General features: G+C 46.5%; 3 protein-coding genes across 5 annotated transcripts in view; all 3 read left to right on the top strand.

Moving 5' to 3' along the window:
• Positions 1–2,750, top strand: part of ERGIC1 (endoplasmic reticulum-golgi intermediate compartment 1) — a 54,817-nt gene extending 52,067 nt beyond the window's left edge. The window contains exon 10 of the mRNA XM_065029531.1: positions 761–2,750. Within this exon, the coding sequence (XP_064885603.1) occupies positions 761–868 (108 nt within the window). The 3' untranslated portion in view covers positions 869–2,750. The remainder of the gene's footprint in view (positions 1–760) is intronic.
• A 3,484-nt stretch (positions 2,751–6,234) lies between these two features.
• RPL26L1 (ribosomal protein L26 like 1) lies at positions 6,235–11,145 on the top strand. The gene is made up of 4 exons (XM_065029535.1): positions 6,235–6,439; positions 8,242–8,414; positions 9,104–9,244; positions 10,974–11,145. The coding sequence occupies exons 2-4, from the start codon at positions 8,247–8,249 to the stop codon at positions 11,100–11,102; spliced, it is 438 nt and encodes a 145-aa protein (XP_064885607.1). The 5' UTR covers positions 6,235–6,439; positions 8,242–8,246; the 3' UTR covers positions 11,103–11,145.
• A 1,016-nt stretch (positions 11,146–12,161) lies between these two features.
• ATP6V0E1 (ATPase H+ transporting V0 subunit e1) lies at positions 12,162–24,073 on the top strand. Of its 3 annotated transcripts, XM_065029532.1 has the most exons (5): positions 12,162–12,608; positions 13,348–13,403; positions 14,501–14,548; positions 19,561–19,689; positions 23,581–24,073. In XM_065029532.1, exons 1-4 carry the CDS (start codon positions 12,177–12,179, stop codon positions 19,652–19,654), a joined length of 630 nt encoding a protein of 209 aa, XP_064885604.1. In that variant the 5' UTR covers positions 12,162–12,176; the 3' UTR covers positions 19,655–19,689; positions 23,581–24,073. The 3 variants fall into 3 exon arrangements, with proteins under 3 accessions (XP_064885604.1, XP_064885605.1, XP_064885606.1); XM_065029533.1 differs by lacking the exon at positions 19,561–19,689; XM_065029534.1 differs by lacking the exon at positions 13,348–13,403 and having other exon boundaries at positions 12,386–12,608.
• Positions 24,074–24,643: the final 570 nt, after the last annotated feature.

A 24,643-nucleotide genomic window follows, 5' to 3' on the forward strand; every position in this document is an offset into this window, starting at 1 on the left:
GGAGGCAAGTTTGGCATCGTCTCCATTTCAGAGATAAGGGAATTGAAGCAGTGTCCAAACTGATTTGTCCAAAACTGATGCCTCCTGAATTTGGGTTTTTGTAGCACCTGAGAGCTGAAATAAGCTCTTACGTGAATTAGGGGATTAATGTTTTCCCTAACAGTGTTCTTGAAGATGGTTGCGTGTTTTTACTGGTGTTTAAGCCATTCAACGTGAGACATCTTGCATGGAAAAGTCCAGCCCACGAAGGGTTAAGCTGGCAGTGCTTTTGTAAGCAGCCCTTGTAATGGAAAGTGTTAGAGAGCCCTGGCTGGAGGTGTCACTGGGTCTCTGTTAGTCACTGTCCTTCACATGCTATTGAAGTGTCATTCGCCTCTTTGCGAACGCTGTATCTTGTGAAACAGGGAAAAGACTACAGGGCCCTGGTATTTATAATGGAAAACAGTAGTAGGAAGATATGAGCAACGCGGAGCTTCTAGAAAGCTTTGTTAGGTGGAGCTCGGCCCGGAAAGGAGCAGCATTCGTGCCGTGGGCTCCTTGGAGCTGGGATTTGCCATTGGCTCTGGCTGCAGTGAGTTCAGGACAACACTAAGTTATTCCACTGTGGGGGATAACCTTCCTGAGTGATTGTCATGTAGTTGCATCCCCAGTACTATTGCATGGGTCATACTGTGCTTCCAGATATAGCAGTGGGCAATAACATCCTTCCCCCCATTTCAAGCTGCGTTAAAGCTGACAAAGCTGTTTGTGTGTGTTTCAGATATGTGCCATCATCGGAGGAACATTTACTGTAGCTGGGATCCTCGACTCCTGCATTTTCACAGCTTCAGAGGCCTGGAAGAAGATCCAGCTGGGGAAAATGCAGTAGCGTTGAAACTACCCGGGTCTCCAAGGACAGGAGCGAAGATTGAGAAACCTACCACTACCTGTTTTTGTCTTTATTTTCTATTCGATTGAATCAGTTGAGTTTTTCCTCTAATCAGGCTGTTCAGTGAAGACACCTTCAACAAATCAAAGAAATCTCCATGCATTTCAGAGCTCTGAGAGCGAAAAATCAATGGAATCGGGGTGTGGATTTTGATTCTCTCCCCCCAGGAAGAGAGGTTGAAATGCCATGTGTGAAATACACTGTCAGGTCTGTGTAAGGGTGACAGTCTGTTCTCTGGGAGGTTCCTATGGCAATGTACAGATTAGGTAGTAGATTGCAAAGAGTTGAGCTGTCTTGTGGCACTTTTTGGAATTCTGTTGGTTTTGCATGATTAGACAATCGACTTTTGTATAAGGCAAAACGATACATTAGGAAGAAATTCCACCCGTGGTGCCAAAAAGGTGGCGTATCTGTTGGTGAGGAGTGGAAAGTGTTAGTCCCCGTAGCAAACTTTAGAGACAGAGGGCAGAAATAACATTAAAAAGATGTTTTGTGCTTTTATTGAAAGCTGTTTTGTTCAGATACGACCTTTCTAATGAAATGAGCAAAACGGGGGGAAACCTTCCCCCAGGTACCTTCTCCTGGGCGATGTTTGATCCGGGCAGCGAGGGCCGCGCTTTTACTCTGGATGTAAAAGTGCTTTCATTTCTTCCCACAAACTGAATATCCAGTCTTGTGTTTACAGGTGGCATGAAGTAAAAACCAAACCGAGCAACACAGTTTTATGTGGCCTTTGCTTTGAAAGGGAATAGTTGTCGTTACAGCATTAGCTTTTATTCGTTCTTATGCTTTTTTTTTTTAAAAAAACACAGACCACCCAACAGTCTGGATTCTGCACTTCTGCTTTATTATTGTTGTTACTTTGGAAAGGGGTTATACATTCTGTGTGTTCAGAAAAACGGTGCGGACGATGAGCACCTTACTGTCTTGCTTTGTGTGTGTATATTGAAAACACCTGTCAAACACAGGAGGTCTCTCTTTTCAGGGCTTAAGGTACCTCCGTTTTCATTTAAAACTCAGTCAGGCGTCTTTTCTGAGCCCCAGGCTGACACTGGTCACCACAGGTGAACCCCTGCTAGCAGTTGTTTTATTGGATTCCTTAAAATGGTACCTGAGCTCCCATTCATTCCAGCCTTGTCTTCTGGGGCCTCCCAAAAACAGAGGCGTGAGGGGAGAACCCCCGCCAGGGGTGGTTGTGTGTGGTGGTAGGTGCGAGTTCACTGAAATTAGACCAAACCCCACCAGCGCGTTTTCCACGGCCTCCTAAGTGTTTCTTGAGTAGTAACAGTCTCTGCATGCTTTGTAAGTGTCTGAGCCGAGGATACGCAAATTGTAGGTGTTCCGGGATGGATAAAAATCATAAAATAAAGATCTTTAATTCAATCAATGCTGTAAATTTGAAGATGGGTGCCGGATTTCTCTTGGATAATATTTCCTGCCGACTGCCCTTTCCTGGAGGCAAAAGCATCCAAACATTATGCTGCAAAAATGAGAATCTTGGAATATTCAGTGTTAATGCTAGAGTCAGATACATTTCAAAAGTATTGCTAATACATGTCTGTTGAAATTGTCTCGTTGATTTGGAAGCAGGGAAGGTAGCCAGTTTTATCCACACACCAGCCACCCTCCCCGCCGTCCTCTGCCCTGTAGCGACTTCGCACAAATTACAGCATTGGAATTTTTTCCCTGTTCTTATTATGGACTGATTGCTATTACTTTTAGGTGTAAACTGGATTGTGTAACTTCCTGTATCTGTTAATGTATGGATAGATTTTATACTTTTTTTTTTTTTTTCCATTTACAAAAATCGACTTGAAAACGAGCTGCTTGTCTTCATTTCGGTGCGCGCGTCCGTGTGCCCGCGAGCGGCACCCGCTGCACGGCGGGACCGGGTTCCCATCGCAGTCGCCCCTCTGGCTGGCTGGAGGATTCTCTCTGATCCACCGTGACCAGCTGGAGCTTACGGCAAAAACGTCCTCGTTTTTCCTCTTGAATTCGTTGAGTCTTCGCTCCCAGCTTGTGGATTACAAGGGTGTCATTTTTAATATCGTAGCAGTGCATCCTTCTCCTGGGCTGTGCAAGAGAAGATCTTTGCAGCGCAGTGGTTCGAACTGTTGGGTTTCTGATATTTCTTCCCTGAGACAATTCCTTGAGCGCAAACAAGCCAAGCTGGTTGCAGATTCCTTGTGTCGCCTGGCGGGTTATTTCTGCCCCTCTCCCCATCTGAGTTAAACTCTGCCTTCTGTGCAGTCCAGGCCAGTTCTCTAAACCCGACCAGTGAAATCGCTTGGCTTTCTTTGGAAATAACAGGTGCATACTTCAGCGTGGCTGCTTTCCCTGCCAATACGTCCACGGCAATAACCTAAGAAATCACTTTTTGCTGGATGTGGAAACCAAATTGTACTCAAGTTCCGGCAAAACTCTGCTGGAGAAACAGTCCACGCTTTAGTTCGCTAAGCCGGGTCTAAGCGTTTGCATGCGGCCAAGCCAAGGCTGCCTCTTGGGTCTGCTCTAAGTTGTCCAAGCGTGTCCTTCAGCCCTGGGTCGTGTCATGATGCTGCATCGTGTGTTTGCAGAAGAATTTGCTCTTCGTCTCTCCAGATGTGACACCGAGGTTGTTCCTGCCCCGTGCACACGCCTCTCATCAGATTTCACTTATATTTTCAAACACTGACTAGAGACACAATGTGCTCAGTTGTGCTTTTAAACATCAATGCAAACAAATTCAAGCCACAGCAGAAGGAAAAACATCGATCGTTAGGTGTTCATCCATATTCCTGACTTTGCTCTTTCAGGTCAGTATTTTGACAGAAGTATTTGCAGTTTTCCAAGAAAGACATCCCTGTAGGAAGTGAAATATTTACAATGTGTATATGTTGCAGTCTAAATAAGTCCCTTTAAGGCTACATCCCATCGCACAGTGAGAACTTGTGGCATTAGGATGCTTTGCAGTGGTAGAGTTAAAGCGTTTAGCTCTAGGGAAAGCTGTGCTTAGGTACGTTTGCGGCAGCATGTGGACCACCGAAGATGATTTTTAATGAAATATGGAAATAGGGTAAGAAAAGATTGGAAGATACACATTTGTGAATGATCTTTATCAAAGGTTTGCTTTTAACTGCTCTATCAAAGTGAAATCTGCAGTCTAGATGGTAATGTCTGTAGTTAATTCCTGAATATTTCTCAAGCAAGGTTTTTTATTTGCGTGATACACAAACTGTTAGGGCTGAAAATGACTGTGATGAGGATCTGCCTTAGAGAGGTTGTTTGAAGCTTCACATGGAATATGTCAGTGGGGTGTTTTCTCAACAGTCTTTGAGAGGGCCCGCAGGGAGGACGTTGTCCTGTCATGTGTCACCGCAATGTTTGAAGCACAAACCGTTTGCATTTTTACAGTGGAGTTCTGGCATTTCTCTCAATTTGCAACCTTATGTTAATAAAATACTAGCCTTCTTAGTTCTACAATTAAAAATAAAACTCATGTTTTGATTGGCTTCTCGTTGCATTCCTATTGCAAAATCAACCTAAAGGAACGTTCAGAATTATTCTTTCCATGAACTAAGCGTTATCACACGATGAAATCGCTGTAAGCCAGGTCACTGCGTAGAAAGTTAACACGGGGCTCTTTTGTAATGGGATCTGAGTCACGTCTGGACGTTCAGTGCTTGGTTTTGAACAGTACCAAGTGTTCTAACCTCCTTTTTATGAGAGCTGTGTGGCCTGTGCTTGGAACTTGCTGGGTTTGGCTTTAGTCACCGTGCCACTTGGTATATAAAATAACCCGTATGTTGTTCCCCCCCTCCTCTAATTTCCTTTCAGCCTTGCTTCACTAAGTATTTAGAAATAAGCATCTGAGGAAATTAATAACGATTGAATAGCAAAGGGTTGCCACACAGCGAATTTGGACACTATATATCTGCACTGCATTAAGAAAGGAATTCCTTTAAGCTGTGGTATTGCTGACTTGTGTTGGTGCCAACTTGCGCTGGTTTGACTGAAAGTGAGTTAATTTTCTTTATGCAGTTAGAAACTTCTCTTTTTTGCAGCTCGCACAGTCGTTAGTTTGAGAACAAGCAGGTAACACCCCAGGACAGAGTTAATGTTCTTCTTCAAGTAACTTTCCATTGTCTTTGAGTTGGAACAATGAGAATGTAAGAGTTTATTGTTACCTTAGCTGTTGTCTGGGAGCCAAGGTCTTCCTGAGGCTCTGCCCACGGGTGTGGGGTGGCTGGGAAGGTATAGTAGTGTTATCTTATTAAATTGTGTTTATCTCAATCCATGAGTTTCTCCCTTTCGATTCTCTCCCCTATTTGGGGAGCAAGCAGCTGTCATTGTGATCGCCAGCTCAGCTTAAACCGCAACTCTGCTGTACAGCGTCTTAATGAAGGAAGAGATCTTCCAATTAACGTCACGTACAGAGTGGAACTCGGGTTTCCAGAAGCAACAGGTACCAAAGGTCCTTTTCTTTGCATAAACGATGAGCAAAGGCCCTGGGAAAGGCATTTGTACAACTCTCAGCAGGCCGGAAACTTTTCCATCTGATCTTTATAAACCAGAACCCAAACGAGGGTGTGTGCTGCTTCACCTGAGCCATTGGTTCATTTCTGCCAGCATCACATTCTGCCATAAATGATTTTCCTTGAGAATAAATTAATCTGTTCCTGAAAAGAAAAAAGTCATAGCACCAAATCTATCTGAAGTGCGAGCAGTTTGTGCAGGTGAGTTGGTTTATGGAGGCAGGTGATGGTGCCCATGGGCACAGGGCCTGGGCAGGGGAATTTGAGCTTGACAGAATAGGCTCGGGCTGGTACTGGAGACAGTGGCGCCTGGGCGGGTACCAGGGGATGACGCTCGGCTGGATACCAGGGCTTGATGCCCGGGCAGGTACCGGGGGGTGATGCTCAGGCGGTTACCAGGGGATGATGCCCGGGCAGGTACCGGGGGATGATGCTCAGGCGGTTACCAGGGCTTGATGCCCGGGCAGGTGCCGGGGGATGATGCTCAGGCGGTTACCAGGGGATGATGCCCGGGCAGGTACCGGGGGATGATGCTCAGGCGGTTACCAGGGGATGATGCCCAGGCTGGTACCGGGGGATGATGCTCAGGCGGTTACCAGGGGATGATGCCCGGGCTGGTGCCGGGGGATGATGCTCAGGCGGTTACCAGGGGATGATGCCCAGGCTGGTACCGGGGGATGATGCTCAGGCGGTTACCAGGGGATGATGCCCGGGCTGGTGCCGGGGGATGATGCTCAGGCGGTTACCAGGGGATGATGCCCGGGCTGGTGCCGGGGGATGATGCTCAGGCGGTTACCAGGGGATGATGCCCGGGCTGGTACCGGGGGGTAATGCCCGGGCGGGTACCAGGTGCCCGCACTGCGGCCGCCGGCCGCCAGGGGGCGCAGGTGGCCCCAGCTCCGGGTGCAGGATCTCGCGACATCCCGTTGGCCGCTTGCGGAACCGGAAGCACGTCGCCTTCCTCTTTCCGGGCGACCGTCGCGGCGGCAGCAGCGGGGTAAGGGTGGCCCGGCCCGGCCCGGCTCCATCCGCCGCCATCCTGCGCGGGGCGGCCCCGCGCTGGGCCCCGTTGGCCGGGGCGGGACGGGGCTCCTGCGGCGGCCCCGGCGGGGCCTGTTCGGGGAAGCAGGAGCGGGGCGGGAAGGGGGGCCGGTCGCCTCGGGCCTTGCTGGGGTGGCCCGGGCCCTTTTCGCTGGCTGGGGAGGGGAGCGGGGTTGGCCCCCAGGGTCAGGCAGAGGCGGCGGGGGAGCCGGTGTGGGCCGCAGGGGTGGCCGGTGGGACAGGCCTGCCCCGGGGCTCGGGAGGGAGCCCGCGCTCCGGCGGTCTGGTGTTTGGTAGTGGTTTTTTGGGCTAGTGCAGCTCAGGCAGCGTGTGGTTTGCTGATGTGCGGTGTGTCCGGGGCAGTGTGCGCAGGAGGGGCAAGTGCATAGAACATGAGTGTTGTGGAGTTGAGAACAAACATCGTCGAATGGACCTGGCTTTGTCAGTCAGGATCAGTGGTGGCATAACCATAACATAACCCAGAAGCACAAGGAATCACTGGAGAGTCAGTGAAGGGACACAAAGATGCTGAGGGGTCTGAAGCATCTTCCTGATGAGGAGAGTCTGAAAGAACTGGGGCTGTTCAGCTGAAGAGGAGCTGAGAGGGCATCTCATCAATGTCTGTACTCGAGGGTGGGTGTCAGAGGATGGACCAGACCGTTCAGTGGTGCTCAGTGACAGGGTGAGGGGCAGCAGGCACAGGCTGAAACAGGAGCTTCCATGTGAACATGAGCAGAAACTTGTTTACTTTGAGGGTGACAGCCCTGGAACAGGCTGCCCAGAGAGGTTGTGGAGTCTCCTCCTCTGGAGACATTCAAACCCACATGAACGTGACCCTGTGTGATCTGCTCTGGTGACCCTGCTCTTGCAGGTGGGTGGGACTGGGTGATCTCCAGAGGTCCCTTCCAACCCCAACCATCCTGCGATTCTGTGTGATGACAGACAACTGTAGCGTGGCTGTTAAGATTCAGGGAAGACCAAAGGTATAACAGATTCACAAATGTGCTCCTGAGTCAGGCATTATGCTTTGTTTGAGATACCTGCGCAGCATGAGCTCCCCGTCTCTGTGAGTCCGAAATACATATTTGCTTTATACACAAGGGCACTGTATAGTACAGCGAAAAATGAACACTCGTCAATTGGGTTTCCTGACTACTGAGAATTTGGATTAGAAAGAATGGCCTGATGTATGTATGTAGCAGATCTGTCAGTCACAGTATCACAGTGTGTTTGGGATTGGAAGGGACCTCAAAGGGTCATCCAGTGCAATCCCCCCATGGAGCAGGAACACCCAGATGAGGTTACACAGGAAGGTGTCCAGGCGGGTTGGAATGTCTGCACAGAAGGAGACTCCACAACCCCCTGGGCAGCCTGGGCCAGGCTCTGCCACCCTCACCCCAACAAGTTTTTTCTCAAATTTAAGCGGAACCTCTTGTGTTCCAGTTTGTACCCATTACCCCTTGTCCTATCATTGTTTGCCACCGAGAAGAGCCTGGCTCCATCCTCATGGCACTCACCCTTTATATATTTATAAACATTAATGAGGTCCCCCTTAGGGTCCTAAGGGTCATTGTTGTTCAAGGAAGAGGCTTAAACCTTATTTGAAGTCTGGATTTTAAAGGTACATGAACCGGGGGTGTGATTAAAAGTAGTTAAAATTGCTTTTGTATGTCGTAGCGTACTTTGTGTGGGTAGGTGATGAAGCACATTGTGTGTGAGTTACAAGCATCTCTCAAACTGTTGTTTTTCTTTATGCAGCCAAAATGAAGTTCAATCCGTTTGTGACCTCAGACCGCAGCAAGAACCGCAAACGCCACTTCAATGCGCCTTCTCACATTCGAAGAAAAATCATGTCCTCCCCGCTCTCCAAGGAGTTGCGGCAGAAATACAACGTCCGGTCTATGCCCATCCGAAAGGACGATGAAGTCCAGGTAGCTGCACTGTCTGTCTTTCAAGTTGTACTGTCCCACGTGAGCTTCTGTCTGGGTGTTGGTTTTCATGTACAGCCTGTACAAAAAGGAGGAGCTAAACAAATTCACATTGATGCTACAGCTTTACTGAGTCTGGTGGAAATAATACAAATTAATTTAGTCATAGGCTTGGCCTATCCAGTGTTTCTTGAGATCACAACAGTGAGAAGGAAAACACGAGGAACATAAGTGTGCTGGCACCTTTAGGTACATGCATGATTAGCATGCTGCATTAAAGGCTTTTAACAATAAAGCACAAAACAAAGGATTGTTTCTTTTTTATAGACTGTTGGATACTCGCGATATTTTAAAAATATCAGTTTAGAAGTGAATCCAAAGTTAAGCTGTTAAGGTTGACTATTGTCCTTCTATTTGAAAATATACAGATTTCCTTCATTGGGGTTTATTGTGGGGAAAATTAGATAAAAGTACCGTTCTGATCCATTGTATTTGCCGTTTTAGTGATTGCTGAAATTGCCAAGTAATTGGTGGCTTTGTAGCACGTGTGTACAAAGAGCAGAGTTGTGATTTCAACCCGTGCGGTTCTGGTTCTCTTCTGGGATAATTAGACAGTGTTTCTCAAGGTCTGCTAATTGTTTAAGGGGTGGTTTTGAAGTATGGGACGCTGTGCATCTCATGGTCCTGTTTAGGTTGTCCGGGGACACTACAAAGGCCAGCAGATCGGCAAGGTGGTCCAGGTGTACAGGAAAAAATACGTCATCTACATTGAACGCGTGCAGCGTGAGAAGGCCAACGGCACAACTGTCCACGTGGGGATCCATCCCAGCAAGGTGCGGCGCGTAACGGGAGATCTGACGTGTGGGAGGCCTGGTTTTTGGCAAATGAGGATGCTGCTACTGAGATGAGCAGAGCCTTGCTAAGGCGTGTGGAATAATGGGTTGAAATAGTACAGCATGGGGGGGTAATAAATAAGGAAATGTTGTGGTGTCATGGTGGGAGAGAAGGGACAGTGCAAACCAAGAGCTCTTCCATATTTCTAGAGCTTATTTGGTGGAGAAGCTGCTAGAGACTGGTCTTGCTAATGTACTTTTTTGAAGAGCTTGGTGTTTTTAAAGCACAATATAGATGGTTCGGAACAATCCTTCTTTGCTGTGTGGTGTTTGCACTGATGGAGGCCCTAGGAATGTTCAGATGGATGCTCGGAACTGTGATTTGTTCTTGTGGACGGTTGTGAGCTAAGCTTGTCTGAATCTGCTTTGAGCCTCAAGTGACTTACAGTGTTTCTAGTTTGTAAAAACCAGGCAAAGCCTGTTTAGATCATAACAGGAGAACAGTTCAAACTAAACAGAATAACCGGCCAAAATCTGGTGTGAAGCAGATGAAGTGAGCCTGCTTCAGCCTTGCCGTGTGGGCACGCACGCTAAGTGTTGGTGGGAGAAATCCAGTTGTAACAGGTTTTCTGATGTAAGTAGTTGGTGTGTTCAGCAGAGGGAGAGCGGAATTATTCCAAAACAACATAATGACTTGTGTGCAGTAATAATATTTGAGGGACAAGGTGACATTGCGATGGAACCCGTGCACATGTTACTTGTGCGGTAAATAGCAGTGGAAGAAGGAGGTTTCTGCCTCTCCTTGGTAAAGAGGGAGGAATTAATTACAATTAAGAGGGTCCTGAATGCACAGTGGAACTGAGCCGCTGCAGCCTTTGTGTTTTCTAGGATTTGATTGTCTGTTGTATTTTTTAAGTACTCCTTTCAGTAATATCAAAGCGTTTATTTCTTTGCCATTGTGCAGGACATAGAGAGCACTGAAGGCTGAAAACCAGAGCTTCAGCTTCCTTCTGCTTTGTTGGGAAATACCATTGAAGCTCTGGTAGCAAATTATGTGTCTGTGTTAGTAACACCTGAGAACCGCCCGGCTACCTCGCAGCTGTTCAATAACAGATGTGTTCTTTAAATTGTCTTTACATGAGTCACTATGATGCATGTTGCCTGTAGTTTATGCAGACGCATTGGCTGTTGCAAGCGATATGATCATGACTAGCAGCAGCATGGCTTTCCTGTGTTCCGAAATTTAGGTGGCATTGCTTAAAACATGGAGAAATTAAAATCGTTATCTATTACTTGCCTTTATGGTGCTGGAAAGAAGCCTCAGCTGTGCTCTGTGTTTAGGTGGAGGTGGTATCCATCATGTTTGGGCAGCGTAATGGAAATTAGATTTCCTTCAAAGTAATTATTTTATTGTGCAGATGGATAGAAATTTGGCTGCTCTGCAGTTTGGCCAAATGTTATGGTTGTGCGTTGAAAAAACTGCCTGTATGTTCTGATCCCTGGATTTATTCAGAAAAATTAACATAGTGTTTTGAAACACAGAAGGCAATTCACTACCTCTGTTCTACTCAAACCGAATCAGATGCTCTGTGGCAGTAAAACTCGGGTGCGTTGGCGCAGTCAGACAGCGGCGATCGTTCCGGGCCGTGCTGTTACCACAGGTCTGTCCACTTGCTGTATTTTAACTTTTAACATTGAAGAGACACTAAATTATTTGTCCTTTCTCTAGGTGGTGATCACTAGGCTAAAACTGGACAAAGATCGCAAAAAGATCTTGGAACGGAAAGCCAAATCTCGCCAGGTTGGAAAGGAGAAGGGCAAATACAAGGAAGAAACTATCGAAAAGATGCAAGAATAGATGGTTTTCTATATGACACCATTAAAGAACTGCTAAAATTAAACTTATTGTTGTGTCTTCTCCTTTAGAATGTCTTGATACGGTGCATCTGGTTAGCATTTAAATACTCGTTCTCATGTTTTGATGTTTGCTATGTTAAAAATACCTCCACTAAATTAAAAAGCTTTTCACTTTTTTTTTCACTTTTAAGAAAACCGAGGACTCTTTTCCCCATAAAGGAATGGTTCGACCAACACTGGGAAGAGCAGCACAATCCTGAAAACACACATCAAATGACCATTGCTCCTCTGTCTCTTCCACTAATAATTAACTCTTAAACATGTCCACAGTTTTAAATGAACATATTGATTCTCTAAACCGTATAGTTGTAATGTTTCCCCAGACATTTGAAGTAAGCTGTTTCTGGCCATGAATCTCTTTCTGCAATCCTCTTAAATTACGTTTATTTTCAACCACCTTCTGAATTTGGCAGTAAAGGATGATGTTTTAGAGGTTCCCCAGGCATGTGTGCAGTGCCATGTGGTGCCTCAGGGGTCTCACATTGGCGCTGGAGGTGGTGATGGGGGGTTCCCCTCACCAGTTCCAAAAGGGTGGGAGGAAAGGCAGGCTCAGAGCTGCTAACACCATTTTGGATTAACTTTTCTGTGAGTGGAAATTAGTTGTTGTAGAGCTTTGTACATCTATAATTGAGGGAACAGCGCTGCAGTTAATCTCCTGACTTGGTGAATGGCCCTCTAATTGCTGATACAGAGGGGAGGAGATTCAGCTCCTGCCTGGAAAGCTCTGCAGAATGCTGAGAATCGAGGAGAACTGTATTTGCATTTCTGGGATCTTTTATAGGTGTTAATACAAAGGCTGCTTTGGAGGGTGGGCTTTGCATGTCACTGCTTTTATGTAGGCTCAGAGGTTTTGTCCCTGGCAGTTGATGCATCCACACATTAAGGTTTTTCTTCACCTGCAGCCAGGGTGCTGCAGGGTCCCTGGGGTTCATTTGTGTTGCTTTGGCTGTTTTCCAGGGAGCTTCTCGGCTGTTGAGCCAACGCAAGGGCAGGGCTCCATCTGCCCGGTTTGTAGATGAGCTCAGAACCAGCCCTTGACCCAACGGAAGCCGCACCCTCACCCCAAAGCTGCTGCTCCCCCTTTTCCTCGGTGGCCCCGGGCCGGCTCACCCGGCGGAGCAGCCGCCGAGCGCGGGAGGCGGAGCTAGGAGGGGGCGTGGTCGAGCGGGGTGGGGCTAAGAGTGGAGGCGGGGCCAAGCGCTCACGCCCAGGCGCGCTGCGAGCTCAGGCTACGTGGCGGGCGCTGATTGGCGGGCGCGGAAGCGGGGCGGGGCGCTGCGGCCGGCTGAGGGCAGCGGGAGGTGCCGCGCCAGGCCGGGCCGCTTCTCTCTGCCGCCCCCGCCATGGCGTACGGTGGCCTGACGGTGCCCATCATCGTCATGAGCGTTTTCTGGGGACTGGTCGGCGGCGTCCTGCCGTGGCTCATACCCAAGGGGCCCAACCGCGGGTGAGTGGCCGGGGGGCGGCGGCAGGTTGGGGACCCCTTCCCTTCCCCCTCAGGAGAAGCGGGGCAGTGTGTGAGGGGGGCCCGGCGGCCTGGCCGTGATGGGCTGTTCCCTCGCGGGCAGCAGCGGCCTTGCGGCTCCGGCCCTCCCGAGCTCCCCGTTCCCCCGCCGCCGTATGGGCCGCGCTGGCCGCTCCGCCAGGCCCGGGGCCGCCGCCTCGGTTCTGCGGGCCCCTCGGCCGCTCTGGCGCAGCGCGGAGGGCGGGGGGGGCCCGAGGCCCGGGCGAGACGGGCGAGAGCCGGAGCGCGAACCTGCGGGGCCTCCGGAGCGCGAACCTGCGGGGCCTCCGGAGCGCAGGGCCGGGAGCGGTGTCTCCGCGCCCTAAAAATCCCTCCCACCTCTGAGTTTTTCCTCTCAAGTCCTGTAAACCTACACAGCGTCCTGTGGCAAGGAGATCTGTTGTCGGTTAGATGGTGTTTGAGCAACAACTTCCTTCTTTTCCTTCTCTTTTTTCCGTGACCTCTTCTAACTTGCTCCACCACCCTCTAGTTTCACGCTGGATAAGACTGAAAATGTGGCTGTAACAACCTCAGTTCTGTGCTTAGATGCCCACCGGTGGCCTCGTAGCTGTGGTGCCCCAGGACATACATGAGGCACCTGCGCAGAGGGATTTTTTCCTGCAGTCATTGTAGCTGCTTGGATTAAAAAGTAGACGAGTTTTTGTCTTTCTCTTTTCCCTAGGAGATAATGACCACTAAATCTCTCTTCCTCCCTCTGACATCCCCTCTGCTCCACAGGTACTGACTGTCTTTTCTGTTAGATGTTTATCTGAACTTGGAGGAATTTTCCCCAAGTTCTTCTGTTCAAGTCTGGTGTTTTACTCCTTTAATTTCAAACCCAAAGTGTGTTTTGTGCCTCAAAACTTGCCTGTCCTTAAAAATAGCTTAGAAATAAGCCTTCTACACCCATCCTTAAAACTCCCAAGCGATAACTCTGGAACTCCTTGGAAACGAGGGATTCCCGAAGCTCAGTGCAGCTTGTGGCATTTGTTTGAAAGTTGACAAGGTGAATGTGTACTGATAGATGAAAAATATTGAGTGTTATCCAAGTCACACAAGGGTTGGAAATTACTGACCTAGCGTGAGTTTGTGTTATTCTGTTGGGTGGGGGGAAATACATAGACGGAAATCCTTTTTTTATGATTGGAAAAGGAAAAAATCCTCCACTTTGCTACCAAGTTTAATGAGCTGCACGAATCACTCGCTGTTAGAAAATCTCATTTCCTTCCTCCATTTTCAAAATCATATGTGTGTCTAGCTACAGTTTTAACCATTTTCCATTTCAAGAGCTGCTTTGTTCTTGCTGCGTTTCAGCTGAACTGTGGTGTCTGTCACAGTTTCCTTTTGGCAAGAAAGGAAAACCTTACCCTACACAGATTTCAAGTGGCTTTGAGATTTCGTTTTGTATTCGATTTGCAAACCCCTCATTCATGCCATAAAATTAAAAGATATACTTTGATACTGAAGTTTTCTGTAAGCAGGATTTTGTGAATGTAGAAAATGTTTGTTTGCTATTAGAATACCCAGCTTTGGTAGTTTACTGTCTTGCTGGGGGAAGTGCCTGTGGAATGGAGCCAGGACGCTGACACTGATTGTGCTCGTCTTCACAGGGACGTTTGTTAAGCACATCTGTATAACCTCTGTCTCCGGAGCCCGTCGGTTCTGCGGAGTCTCAGCTGCCACTTACTCAGCTGGAAGAAGTTAGAACCTTTGTGTTGAGTCACCTCCCATATGATCAAAGTTAAACTTGTTTGCTGGGGGGGTTTTTCCTGGGGATCTTGTGGCCGGTTGCAGCGTGACACCTCATCAGCTGTTCTTCTCCTTCCTTTTTGCAGTGTGATCAACACAATGCTGGTGACATGTGCTGTTTGCTGCTACCTGTTGTAAGTATAAATAATGTCTTGCGTCTCAATCCAGGCACAGTTCCGATGTAATCAAAAGTTCTTTGTTTTAAATCTTCAAGACGTGTAGGAAGTAGCTTTTAAAATGCATCAGAGATTTAGGCACATAGACAGTTCTTAGGATTCTTAGTTTGAAAGACCAACCTGCTGAACAAAACATTTGCCTGTTGGTGGATACGGAATTAAAACAAACCTGGATTCCTCTTGTTGTCTTCTGACAGGTCACCGTTGAATAGTGCTCTTGATATCACTCCTTCCCAGTTCACTGGCTTATTCCCTCACAAGTATAATGGCAATTTGTCAACTCTAGAACTCATTTCTTTCTAAAATGAAACTGATTTAGACCTACTGATTAGTTTTGCTTAGTTTGGTTGAACATATTCCCAAAACGTGGTGGGGCAGTGGGCGGAAAACCTTCTACATGGGGTTTTTGGTAGCTCACAAATAATTTTCGTAACAAACTTGTTTTGCTTTGATATATTGAGACTGTTTCTTTTTAAATGTGTGTTATATTTTGAAGGCTTTTTCTGTAACACAAGTAGTAGAAATAGGAAAAAGACTCATTGAGGAGCTTCTCATCCCCTGTTCAGTGTTTTGTTGTTTGTCGAGCTTTGCTGGAGTCCTCAAGAGAAACCATGGGTGCTCTTTTCTCCATCTTTTCTTTTTCTAAGACCGTAGAGACTGATCTTGTCAAGGAGGGTGCTATGCAGAAATGACTTTGAAATGTGTTTGGGAAGCATTTATTATGGAGAGTAAACTGGTAAAAACCTGGTTAGGTCTTTAGGGCTAACTTGTAATAAAATCATTATTCAGAGTTCCACTTGAACCCAAGTAGTATTTTCACATTCCTGAAGTATTTAGGCATTATTTATGCTACTCTAAGGACCTTAACGTGAATACTTAGAGAAATTAATCTCTAATCTCAAGACTCATCTGAAGAAGTGGCAGCCAAAAGCCATTTTATCAGTGTTGGCACGTTCCTGAAGAGTTCATGGGTTCCATGTTGGGTTGGCCTGTGGCCCGTGCAGGTTTGATGTAGTTTAATATTCAGGTTTTATACAGGTGAGCGTCTTTTTTGTATTCAGAGTATTCGACACGTGAAGTCCCAAGGGTTCATTCTTCTGGGTAACTGTGAAAGTACAGCCGACTTGGTTCTGTGGTTTTTATCCGTGACAGTTTTAAGACGTTTTGCTGAGCAGATGTAGAAACTCGAGAAGAGCTTTGTAGTGCCAACAACTTGAATTTGGGCTTGAAATTTGGGAATTCCGGTGCTGTGGAGGCCGCCTTGCCCATACACCGAGTGTGTGGTAGGTCCTAAGTGTTTGGCTAAGAAAGGGCAGCTGACTGGGTGCTCGTTTTTAGGAGGTTACAGTAAATTGTGGGGGAAGCCATAGTGTTTTTGGGTTTGTTTTGGCTTTAGTTTTGAAGTTCTGAAGTTCTTCCTACTCTGTATATTAACAGAATGCTCTCCTCAAGTCCTTGACGCTTAGGCTTTGTTTTCTTTCTTGTTTCAAGGACAGTTTCCTTCAAGTCGAGGCCACGTGGCATCTGCAGAATCCTTTGGGTTATGATGTGTAATGTAATTGTTGTGGAATCGAACTCGCACTGAATGCTGTGAAGCATTCAGATGTACAGTGGTATTTCACTTGTAAGTTCAGTGAGTTTGGGGGTGGTTTTTGTTCGTTTGGGGGTTTTTTTTGTACTTAAACAGACCTGTTCTAGTGTTATTAATGTGATTTATAACCTGTTCTTGCATGTCCTGTGAGGGGCTTCTTCCATAACCTTGTGGGCTCCAACTTGTTTTCTGTATTACCTTTGATTTTCTCCAGTTACACCTGGAAAAAGGAGAAGCAGGAGAGTCTTACTGTGTCTTAAACCATCAGTAATTATACCCAACCGCATTCATTACACACTTAGTGTCTGCTTCCCAGAAAGCAACAAAAACCAGACTTTTCTCCTCACATTCCAAGATTGAACTTGTCTCATCACCCCGTCTTTTCTTTCTATGGATTTGGTATAGAAGCATAAAACAGCCCTGGTTGGAAAGGACCTTGAAAGGTCACCTTGCCCAGCCTTTCTTTCCTGTTTTATTTAAACACGTTTGTTCTTGCAATATCCTCTTCCTTTTTTGAGGGAAGCATTGCAAAAAATTTCAGACCTTAATTTTGGTGACTAAATAAAGAGACTTATTTTGCGTATCAGCCTCGAAGGAAGCCCAGAAGAATTATTTCTGTGGATTCTTCATTGGATATGTTAGGGTTAAAATAACTTGTTGTGTTGTCTTAGGTATGTTCTGCTGTATTTGTGTGTCCTTAGTAGGTGCCTGCTGCTATCTACTTCTTTTTAGAGCTGTTCAGAGCTCTGCTAAACCTTCTTCCATACTCTGAGTTACCTTTCCTGTTGAAAATAGGGAAAAAACAATTTCCTGTCTTCATTGGACACCACTTGGTTGACAAACTGATTTGCATCAAACCGAATTTGTGCTAACGATATTTAAAGTCAGTCAAATTTCAACGTCAAGCTGTTTCTTCTGTTTAGGTTGAAGAGCAATCATTTTGAATAACCACCTTGATCACATGGTGTTAATTTGGTTGTTCTATGGAAAAGCTTTGCCTGTGTAAGTGCATAATTTGCGTACAGAGACTGTACCCAGCAGCCCTTTGAGGGAGAATACACGAGTGTCAGGAACCTGAGACGAACATAAGGAGTTACTGCTGCAGAAATTATGGTTTATACCTTGTTGTAAGGAACTGTCTAAGTCTAAATCTATTTTGCTGTTTACAAAGCAGTTCCAGAAACGGTACCATGATGTTGCCCTAACAGAGCACAGGGCCCTTCAAAAATGGTATTTTTTGCTGCTGATTTGAAATGGATTAAAATCTGGGTGTTCAAAATGACATTTAAGCAGAGATAGCAGGACCTTAATTTGTAATACATAGCACAGACAGATGGCAATTGTGGTACAAAGACCTTTTAAAAAAATCTTCCTGGTAGAACATAAGGGACTTTAATTTCCTTGTCTGAGCCGGGTAATTAACTGTTGTAAGTAGTACTGGTAGAATTTAAGGACCTGTGGGTGGCTTGAATGCTGTACCTGATTTTAGCAACTGCAGAACGTTACACATTGGATGCAGAGGCTTGCTTTGTTTTGCTGTGAATGCCGCCTTTTGTTTTGCGTTGTCGTGATTATTGTGTAAAGCAGCATCGCTCGAGCAAAACGTGGGAGAAGCTTTTCCATTTCTCACCTTGAACGCAGCGGGGTCGTGGAGTTTCAGTTCAAATTATTAGCCCCAGCAGAGCAGGGAGGGGAATGACCTGTAACACCCCTGGGCTCGGAGCTTCGGTTTCCAGCGTGGGCCCAACAAACGGCTTTGGAAAACCGCACAGTTGTACCGCTGGGACACAGCGATATTCCAGATGTTCTTCCAGCTCATTTAATTCACAGCCACGCTGGGGCTGAACTCGGGAAGCAGAGAGAGGTGAGAGATTTGTGCACCGTTTCCTCCCTTCTGTGCAGCGAGAAGGGGAATAACGTGCTTTACCAGGCTTTTGGTGTTCCTGCCCTCCCACGGGTGTTACTCAGGATGCTGAAGGCAGATGGCACGGCGCTTTGGCACCCCTTCCATCTGCCTTTTGTATCTGAAAATTAACCCTGGCAAAATAAATGCCGTGGTATTTTTAAGAACCGATTTGCTTCTCCCCTTAAGTAAATTGAACAATTATTAACGTGGTTTCAAAAGACGCCGTTGTAGCTTTGGATAGCAAAGTGGAAACATGTCAACTACAAGGATATGGGCCCCTCTCGGTGATGTCTGGCTGATGTTTTAATGGCTTTGTAAAGCCTAACCTGGATTCCAGGGCTTGCATGACCCATGGGCTGATCGGTGCATCGGTTTCACTAGAGCCCTACTTTGTGCAAAACTGGAAGTGCCATTGAAAACAAGTATTGGTGAATTTGAGGAGGATTTATGTGTTTTCTCTGAGTCCGGCCTGCATCTCGTGCCTCCGGCTGTCGTCGCCGCTTCTCGGCAGAGCTGCACTTGGTTTGCTGGTCACAGCATCCAGGTTTCTGTGGAATTTTCCATGACTGCCGAGCTCTCTGATACATTTGTGGCAGCTCCCATTACAAAGCTGCTCTGCTTTTTCTCCTCCTTACAAAGCATTCTGGAAATAGCAGACAGATGAGCCAGTGTGTTCACTAAATGTGTTTATATAGTTAGTATTTAACATAGATTTAAATCCATGGAAGGACCCATCGCTTTTCCTGGAACTTGTAATATTTACAAAGCAAATGTATCTCTTAACAGTGGAATATTTATTTCTGTTTAGCTTTCCTGGATATTTTCCACAAGCTACATTCGTCTTGCTCTCGGTTCTGGCCACGGCTCCCGCAGTTTGGTTTGTGAGCTGCTCTGGTGTCCTGTTGGTTCTGTTCTCGTGCTCCTGTAGCATCGTCCCCCTTTGCTTCAAGTCCCTGTTTCCTCACCTCTCTGCCAGGTTTAAATTCACCTTTTATTCAATCTCTGATGATAAATATACCATATCTGAAAGGGTAGGTTGTTGTACACTGAAAATAAGAGCAGATGAGAAAAAGGATGTGTTTCTCAGAGGTTTTAGTTTAAAGGATGCTTCAAAGGCAGTGAGAAGAGGTCTGTCTCTTACGCTTCTATCTTCTGAGGCCACAAATATGTGCATTTTGTATGTCTCAAAGCACTTTACCATCAAAGGAAAAGTACTAGAGAAATGCTGTTGGGTGGGTTTGTGTTGCTTTAACTGGAACAGTGCAATTTATTGTTTCAGTTGCAGAATCATCCGATACCAGATCTTGCTGGTATCTGTGTACGAGCTTGAGTAAAATTTTGATGTGATACTAGACCTTCCTGCAAGTTGTCTGTTCTTTGATGGTACTTGTGCTCTGGACGAGCCTTTCCGTGACCGTAAGCTTTCTCGTGTGGCTGATGTTCTCTGTTTTGGGTTGGGGGGTTGTCTTGCAGTTGGCTGATTGCGATTCTGGCTCAACTCAACCCTCTCTTTGGGCCGCAGTTAAGCAATGAAACAATCTGGTATCTTAGAGCACACTGGCCTTAAGGATGTTTGTCCTCTGCTGCAATTTATTGACCTAGGTGAGTATAATCAGATTTATTAATCTATTTAGTATGTAAAAGCTTCAGGAAAATTTGAACTGCAGTGTAAGCTGTGTGTTTAGAATTGCAAGCTGAAATCTTTTTATAGGCTGGAACAAAACATATTTAGGATGTTAATCTTGACTGGATACCATGAAGAGCTCAGACTGAATTCTTGCACAGTTGTTCTTCTCTGCTGTCACGTCATGTTCAGTGTTCAGTACGCAGGGGGCTGTAGGAACTGTACATTTCTTCCTACCAAAAAACCAAAGTCATGCTGAGGTGCCTTTTAATAGCTGGCATAAGTGGATTTCCTAATCTTTCTCTATTGTTAAAACTCTCCTCAAGCCTATTGCTGTTTCATCCGAGACCTGTCTTGACTTCCAAGGCGACACAACGTAGAGTTGCTCAGTTCAGCCGGGAGCTCCAGAGTGAGGACGGCAGCTCGATGGTTCCTTATCTCCTGTCCATGTCCGGCACTAACGCTGAGCTGACAGATGAATGTTCGATCGATTTAATGATTGCCTGTGTGCAGTTTTAACCATGGGTGAGCCTGGTGGCTGCTGTCTGGGTAGTGCTATTGGAATGCCATTGCTGCAGTTCAGGCTTTCTGACGTGACCACCAAAAATACATCATCTTGCACTAAAAGTACCATGATGACTTCAGGTTGCTCTAGAACAGAAGCATTTGGAGGCGAAAGTTCAAATGAATGGTAGCTGTAGAAAGAAGTACCCATTTGTCGAGGGTTAAGATTGCGGGGTGACAATAAAACCCTGGCAGATGTATTGTTAACCCCCTCTCCCCCCCCACTCCCCCCTTTCTCTTTGCCCCTCCCTCTCCCCCCTTTCCACTCAGGACAGGCGATTGGGAGGAAAAGAAGGACAGAGTGAAGAGAGTTGGAAAAAATTAAAGATGTTTTCCTAATGCTACTAATAAGAATAGAGAAAATAATACAAAATATACAAAACCAATCTTGAAAGTCTCAGCAGCTGCAGAGCCGGCACCCAAAGTCCTGGACTGGACTCTGCAGCCAACTGGAGCTGGATTCAGTCTGTCACTAGGCCTCAGTTCGCAGGGACGACTAGCAAGGTCCTCTCCTAATGTTGGCCATAAGCAGAAGGGAAAAAGCAAAGGCAAAAGGGACGAGATCCTCATGATCTCCCACTTTTATATGAAGTATTCACGTGAATGGAATGTTATACACAGTTGGTCAGTTTCTCGGTCACTTGTTTCTCGTCGCCCCTCTCGCGAGATGTCCATCCGTGCTTATCAATAAGTTTGCATTCCATTGCTAGCTTTACCAAAACATATATCTGGTTCTCCAGGAAAATGCAGTTAATATGAAGGCTTTAGCTGACAGGCAAATTCACTGAAAGAGAAACTTGTTTTTAGCAAAACCAGGACACCATTATTTTAATTTTTATGATGGTAAGTGAATAATAAGACATGCTTATTTTTTTTATCTTTGGTTGGGTTTTTTTGTCCTTTTAGGTTTAACTGCCCACCCTCCTGCTGTTCTTACTTGAAGTTCTGTTTCCGAGGCCCAGTAGCAGCAGACAGATGACACTTGACGTTACGGCTCAGTTGACCGCTGTCTGCAAAGCGTCCTGAGCGTTTCTTTCCCTGGAGCGAAGCTCCGCAGCCGCGCAGGAGCTTCTCCCGCCCCGCGACGCTCTCAGCCTGGGCTGCGTGTGTCTGGATCTCTTTCCAGCAGCACGCAGAAGCTGAAGGGGGAGAGTTGGCCCTGCTTCAAGCAGAGCCCTGTAATTAGCTAAGTCAGTCAAGCTGAATTTCCTAGGTGTGTTTTCACCACCCGTGTGTTAACACATAATTAGTTCGCTAAAACAGAGACCAGTGTATTCTAACAATGGGCGTACAGATCCGTGGATCCCGTAGGATGATTCAGTCACCTGGGATTTGGAATTGAAATGTATCTGGACAAGGGGATGCCTTGGATGTAAAAACTTGGCTGCTTTCTGCTCGATCGATGTGTGTGACCAGCAGGGACAAGCTGGAGGTGACAAACGACTCCGGGTGCTCGCTAAAGGAACCGGGGCTTTCTGCCCCCTTTCAGTGAAGGGTTTTCCAGAGAGCTGGAGGTACATTTGTACCAAGGAAGAGAGGGAACTGATGTGTTGTGGGATGGCCAGAAAGTGTATGTAAGGAGCTATAATTTGAAAACTTATTAATGGACAATTTGAGACCTGTATAGCACATGCTGTTGTGCTATAAGAAGCAGTTTGTTTTAACCTTCGATAGAGCTGATTTCATTGACTTAATTTTTGGATTAAAATTAAGGAACTTGTCTTCATGAAAAAGAATTAGTTAAAAAGGTAAAAGCCTATAATAATCCTCGAATATAGTTAAATACTATGTTCTTTCTTGCTAGAAATGCGCTATTACAGGACATACCGTTCTCCACAATCCTGTTTGAATTACTTTTGTGGCAGAGTTGGGATGGATCTCTCTGACAGTGCACGGAATCCCATCACTATAGCTACCATTTCTTCTTTCACCAGTTATTTTTGGCTTTTAAGACATGCTTTTCCAGCACTCAGGGTACATGCACTGTGCTTTCTTTCCACCTCGCATTCTTCTTCTAGTCGAGGTTTGGATAGATCAGCACGGACAACGCAAAGGGAATTAATGCAGACTTCTAAAGTGGAGAGATCGTGTTTAAGAATGAGGTTAGTCTAAAAGAACACCCGTTTTACTAGAGCAGGCTGGAAACGCGCACACGGGGCAGCTGCGCCCTGCCGAGGGGCCTGTGCAGGCGCCGACCTGCTCGGGCTGTGCCGAACTGCAGCGGGTTGGGCTTCCCAGTTGGTGTCCCCGCCATTCAAGGGAATGGTTTGATGACAGCACGTGAGAACACGCAACATGGGCTGCAGGCTCTTTCAAGCAATGGGATCTAACGCCGCTTTTTCTCCTTAGATTTGTCAGTTTACAATCCGTGTTCTCAGATCAGGAACTTCACTCGTGCAAGAAGAATCACAGAATGGACTGGGTTGGAAAAGACCTCAGAGATCATCGAGTCCAACCCTTGGTCCAACTCTAGTCCGTTTACTAGATCATGGCACTAAGTGCCATGTCCAATCTCAGTTTAAAAACCTCTAGGGACGGCGAGTCCACTACCTCCCTGGGCAGCCATTCCAATGCCTGACCACTCTCTCTGTAAAGAATTTCTTTCTAATATCCAGCCTAAGTTTCCCCTGGCAGAGTTGAAGCCCATGGCCCCTTGTCCTATTGCTGATGCCTGGGAGAAGAGACCAATCCCCACCTGGCTAGAACTGCCCTTCAGGTAGTTCTAGAGAGTGCTGAGCTCAGCTCTAAGCCTCCTCTTCTCCAGACTAAACAAGCCCAGCTCCCTCAGCCTCTCCCCATAGGTCTTATGTTCAAGTCCCTTCACCAGTCGTGTTGCTCTTCTCTGGACCCGCTCCAGCACTTCAATCTCTTTCCTGAGCTGAGGGGCCCAGAACTGAACACAATACTCCAGGTGTGGCCTCCCCAATGCAGAGCACAGGGGAAGGATCACTGCCCTTGTCCTGCTGACCACGCTGGTTTGGATACAGGACAGGACACCATTGGCCTTCTTGGCCACCTGGGCATGCTGTTGGCTCCTGTTGAGCTTCCTGTCATCCAAACTTTCTAGTAGATTAGTTCTACCAACTTATAGTGTAACTAAAACTACTTGCAGTCACTTCGCAAAACTGCTAAGAAAGCAAGGGAGTGGAGATTATTCTTAAAGCTCTATATAGATTAATTATCTATGTTGTTTGAGCATTTCTCAGTTCATTTGTGAATGGAAGTAGTTGTGGTTTACAACCAGGTCTTGATCTAGTGAATTGTCTCCATGGAAAGGAATAATTGAGTTGCCTCTTGCTTTGCAGGTGAAGAAGCGATTTCCTCCAGATGAGAACTCCACTGACACACCGATGCCCTTAACATAGTTGGTTGGATACTGAGCCTGCATTAACGCCTTAACTTTTCTATTGTGCTTCCAATGGCTTGTTCAAAGCCCTGTACTTTTTCCTACTGTCCCGTTGAAGTGTGCCTAATGGAATTGATCCTCCTCTTTGGTACTGTACGTTTTTGTCTGTTAACTTTGGATACGATGAACATTTCTAAAGCTTTTATGGGTCGTGGAGTCAGCTTTCCAGTTCTGTAGGAGCACCGTGTTGTCCCACAGGTGTGAGGTGGTTGCTGTGCCATTCACGCTGTTCTTTGGCTGCACTTGGAAAACAACTCAACTGTGTGAGGAGAAACGGTGGTGGTGCCACGTGCTGATGGCATTTATTTTTTAAGATGAGTTGTATTATTGGGAAATTTGGTCTTGAATTTCTCATGCCTGGTAATAAAACTAATCCTCTGCTCTATACAGAACGTTCCTGTGCCGTGTTTAACTGTTGCGATGTGCTCTGATTGTCCGATTCAAGGGGACTCTGTGGCAGAGATACAGTTTGAATGGAGCGTGAATAGTCATTTTGACGGGAGCTTGGTTTACTCTCTGGCATTTTTGGAGGGTACGTTCAATAACAAGCAACTGGAATTGAACAGAAAACATAGCAGTTGTGTTATAGGGACTCGACGCTGGGACTGCGGAGCTGATAAAGCCCATGACGGTGTAAGCCGGGGCTTGCTGAGGCGCCACCTGAGTCCGTGGGGTTGGGGATGAATCCAGCGAGTCCTTTGCTAAGGAACAGGATCTAAATAAATATTCAAAGGATATAAATACTGCTGAACGCACCGGAGCCTTCCCATGCACTTCCTTACCTCCTTGCATCGTGTCAAGATAAATGGCAATTATTCCTTACTGTGTTTTGTTGTTGTGTGCAGGGACATAAGAGTGGGTTGGTTTTTTCCTTTTGGATAGCACTGTCATTTCAATTTCAAATGCTTTTAACTTCACATTGTTCAGGAAATTTGAATATCTGCATCTGTGCCCCTCACAGG

Source organism: Columba livia, chromosome 14 (genome assembly GCF_036013475.1).
Source record: "Columba livia isolate bColLiv1 breed racing homer chromosome 14, bColLiv1.pat.W.v2, whole genome shotgun sequence".
Classification (NCBI taxonomy): domain Eukaryota; kingdom Metazoa; phylum Chordata; class Aves; order Columbiformes; family Columbidae; genus Columba; species Columba livia.

Excerpts from the sequence above, each read along its gene's own strand:
- RPL26L1 (XM_065029535.1), top strand. The coding sequence starts at position 8,247 with ATGAAGTTCAATCCGTTTGTGACCTCAGACCGCAGCAAGAACCGCAAA. Across the intron at positions 8,415-9,103 it reads GAAAGGACGATGAAGTCCAG|GTTGTCCGGGGACACTACAA; the intron begins GTAGCTGCACTG and ends GGTCCTGTTTAG. Across the intron at positions 9,245-10,973 it reads TGGGGATCCATCCCAGCAAG|GTGGTGATCACTAGGCTAAA; the intron begins GTGCGGCGCGTA and ends TCCTTTCTCTAG.
- ATP6V0E1 (XM_065029532.1), top strand. The coding sequence starts at position 12,177 with ATGAGCTCAGAACCAGCCCTTGACCCAACGGAAGCCGCACCCTCACCC. Across the intron at positions 12,609-13,347 it reads CCCAAGGGGCCCAACCGCGG|GAGATAATGACCACTAAATC; the intron begins GTGAGTGGCCGG and ends TCTTTTCCCTAG. Across the intron at positions 13,404-14,500 it reads ACATCCCCTCTGCTCCACAG|TGTGATCAACACAATGCTGG; the intron begins GTACTGACTGTC and ends TCCTTTTTGCAG.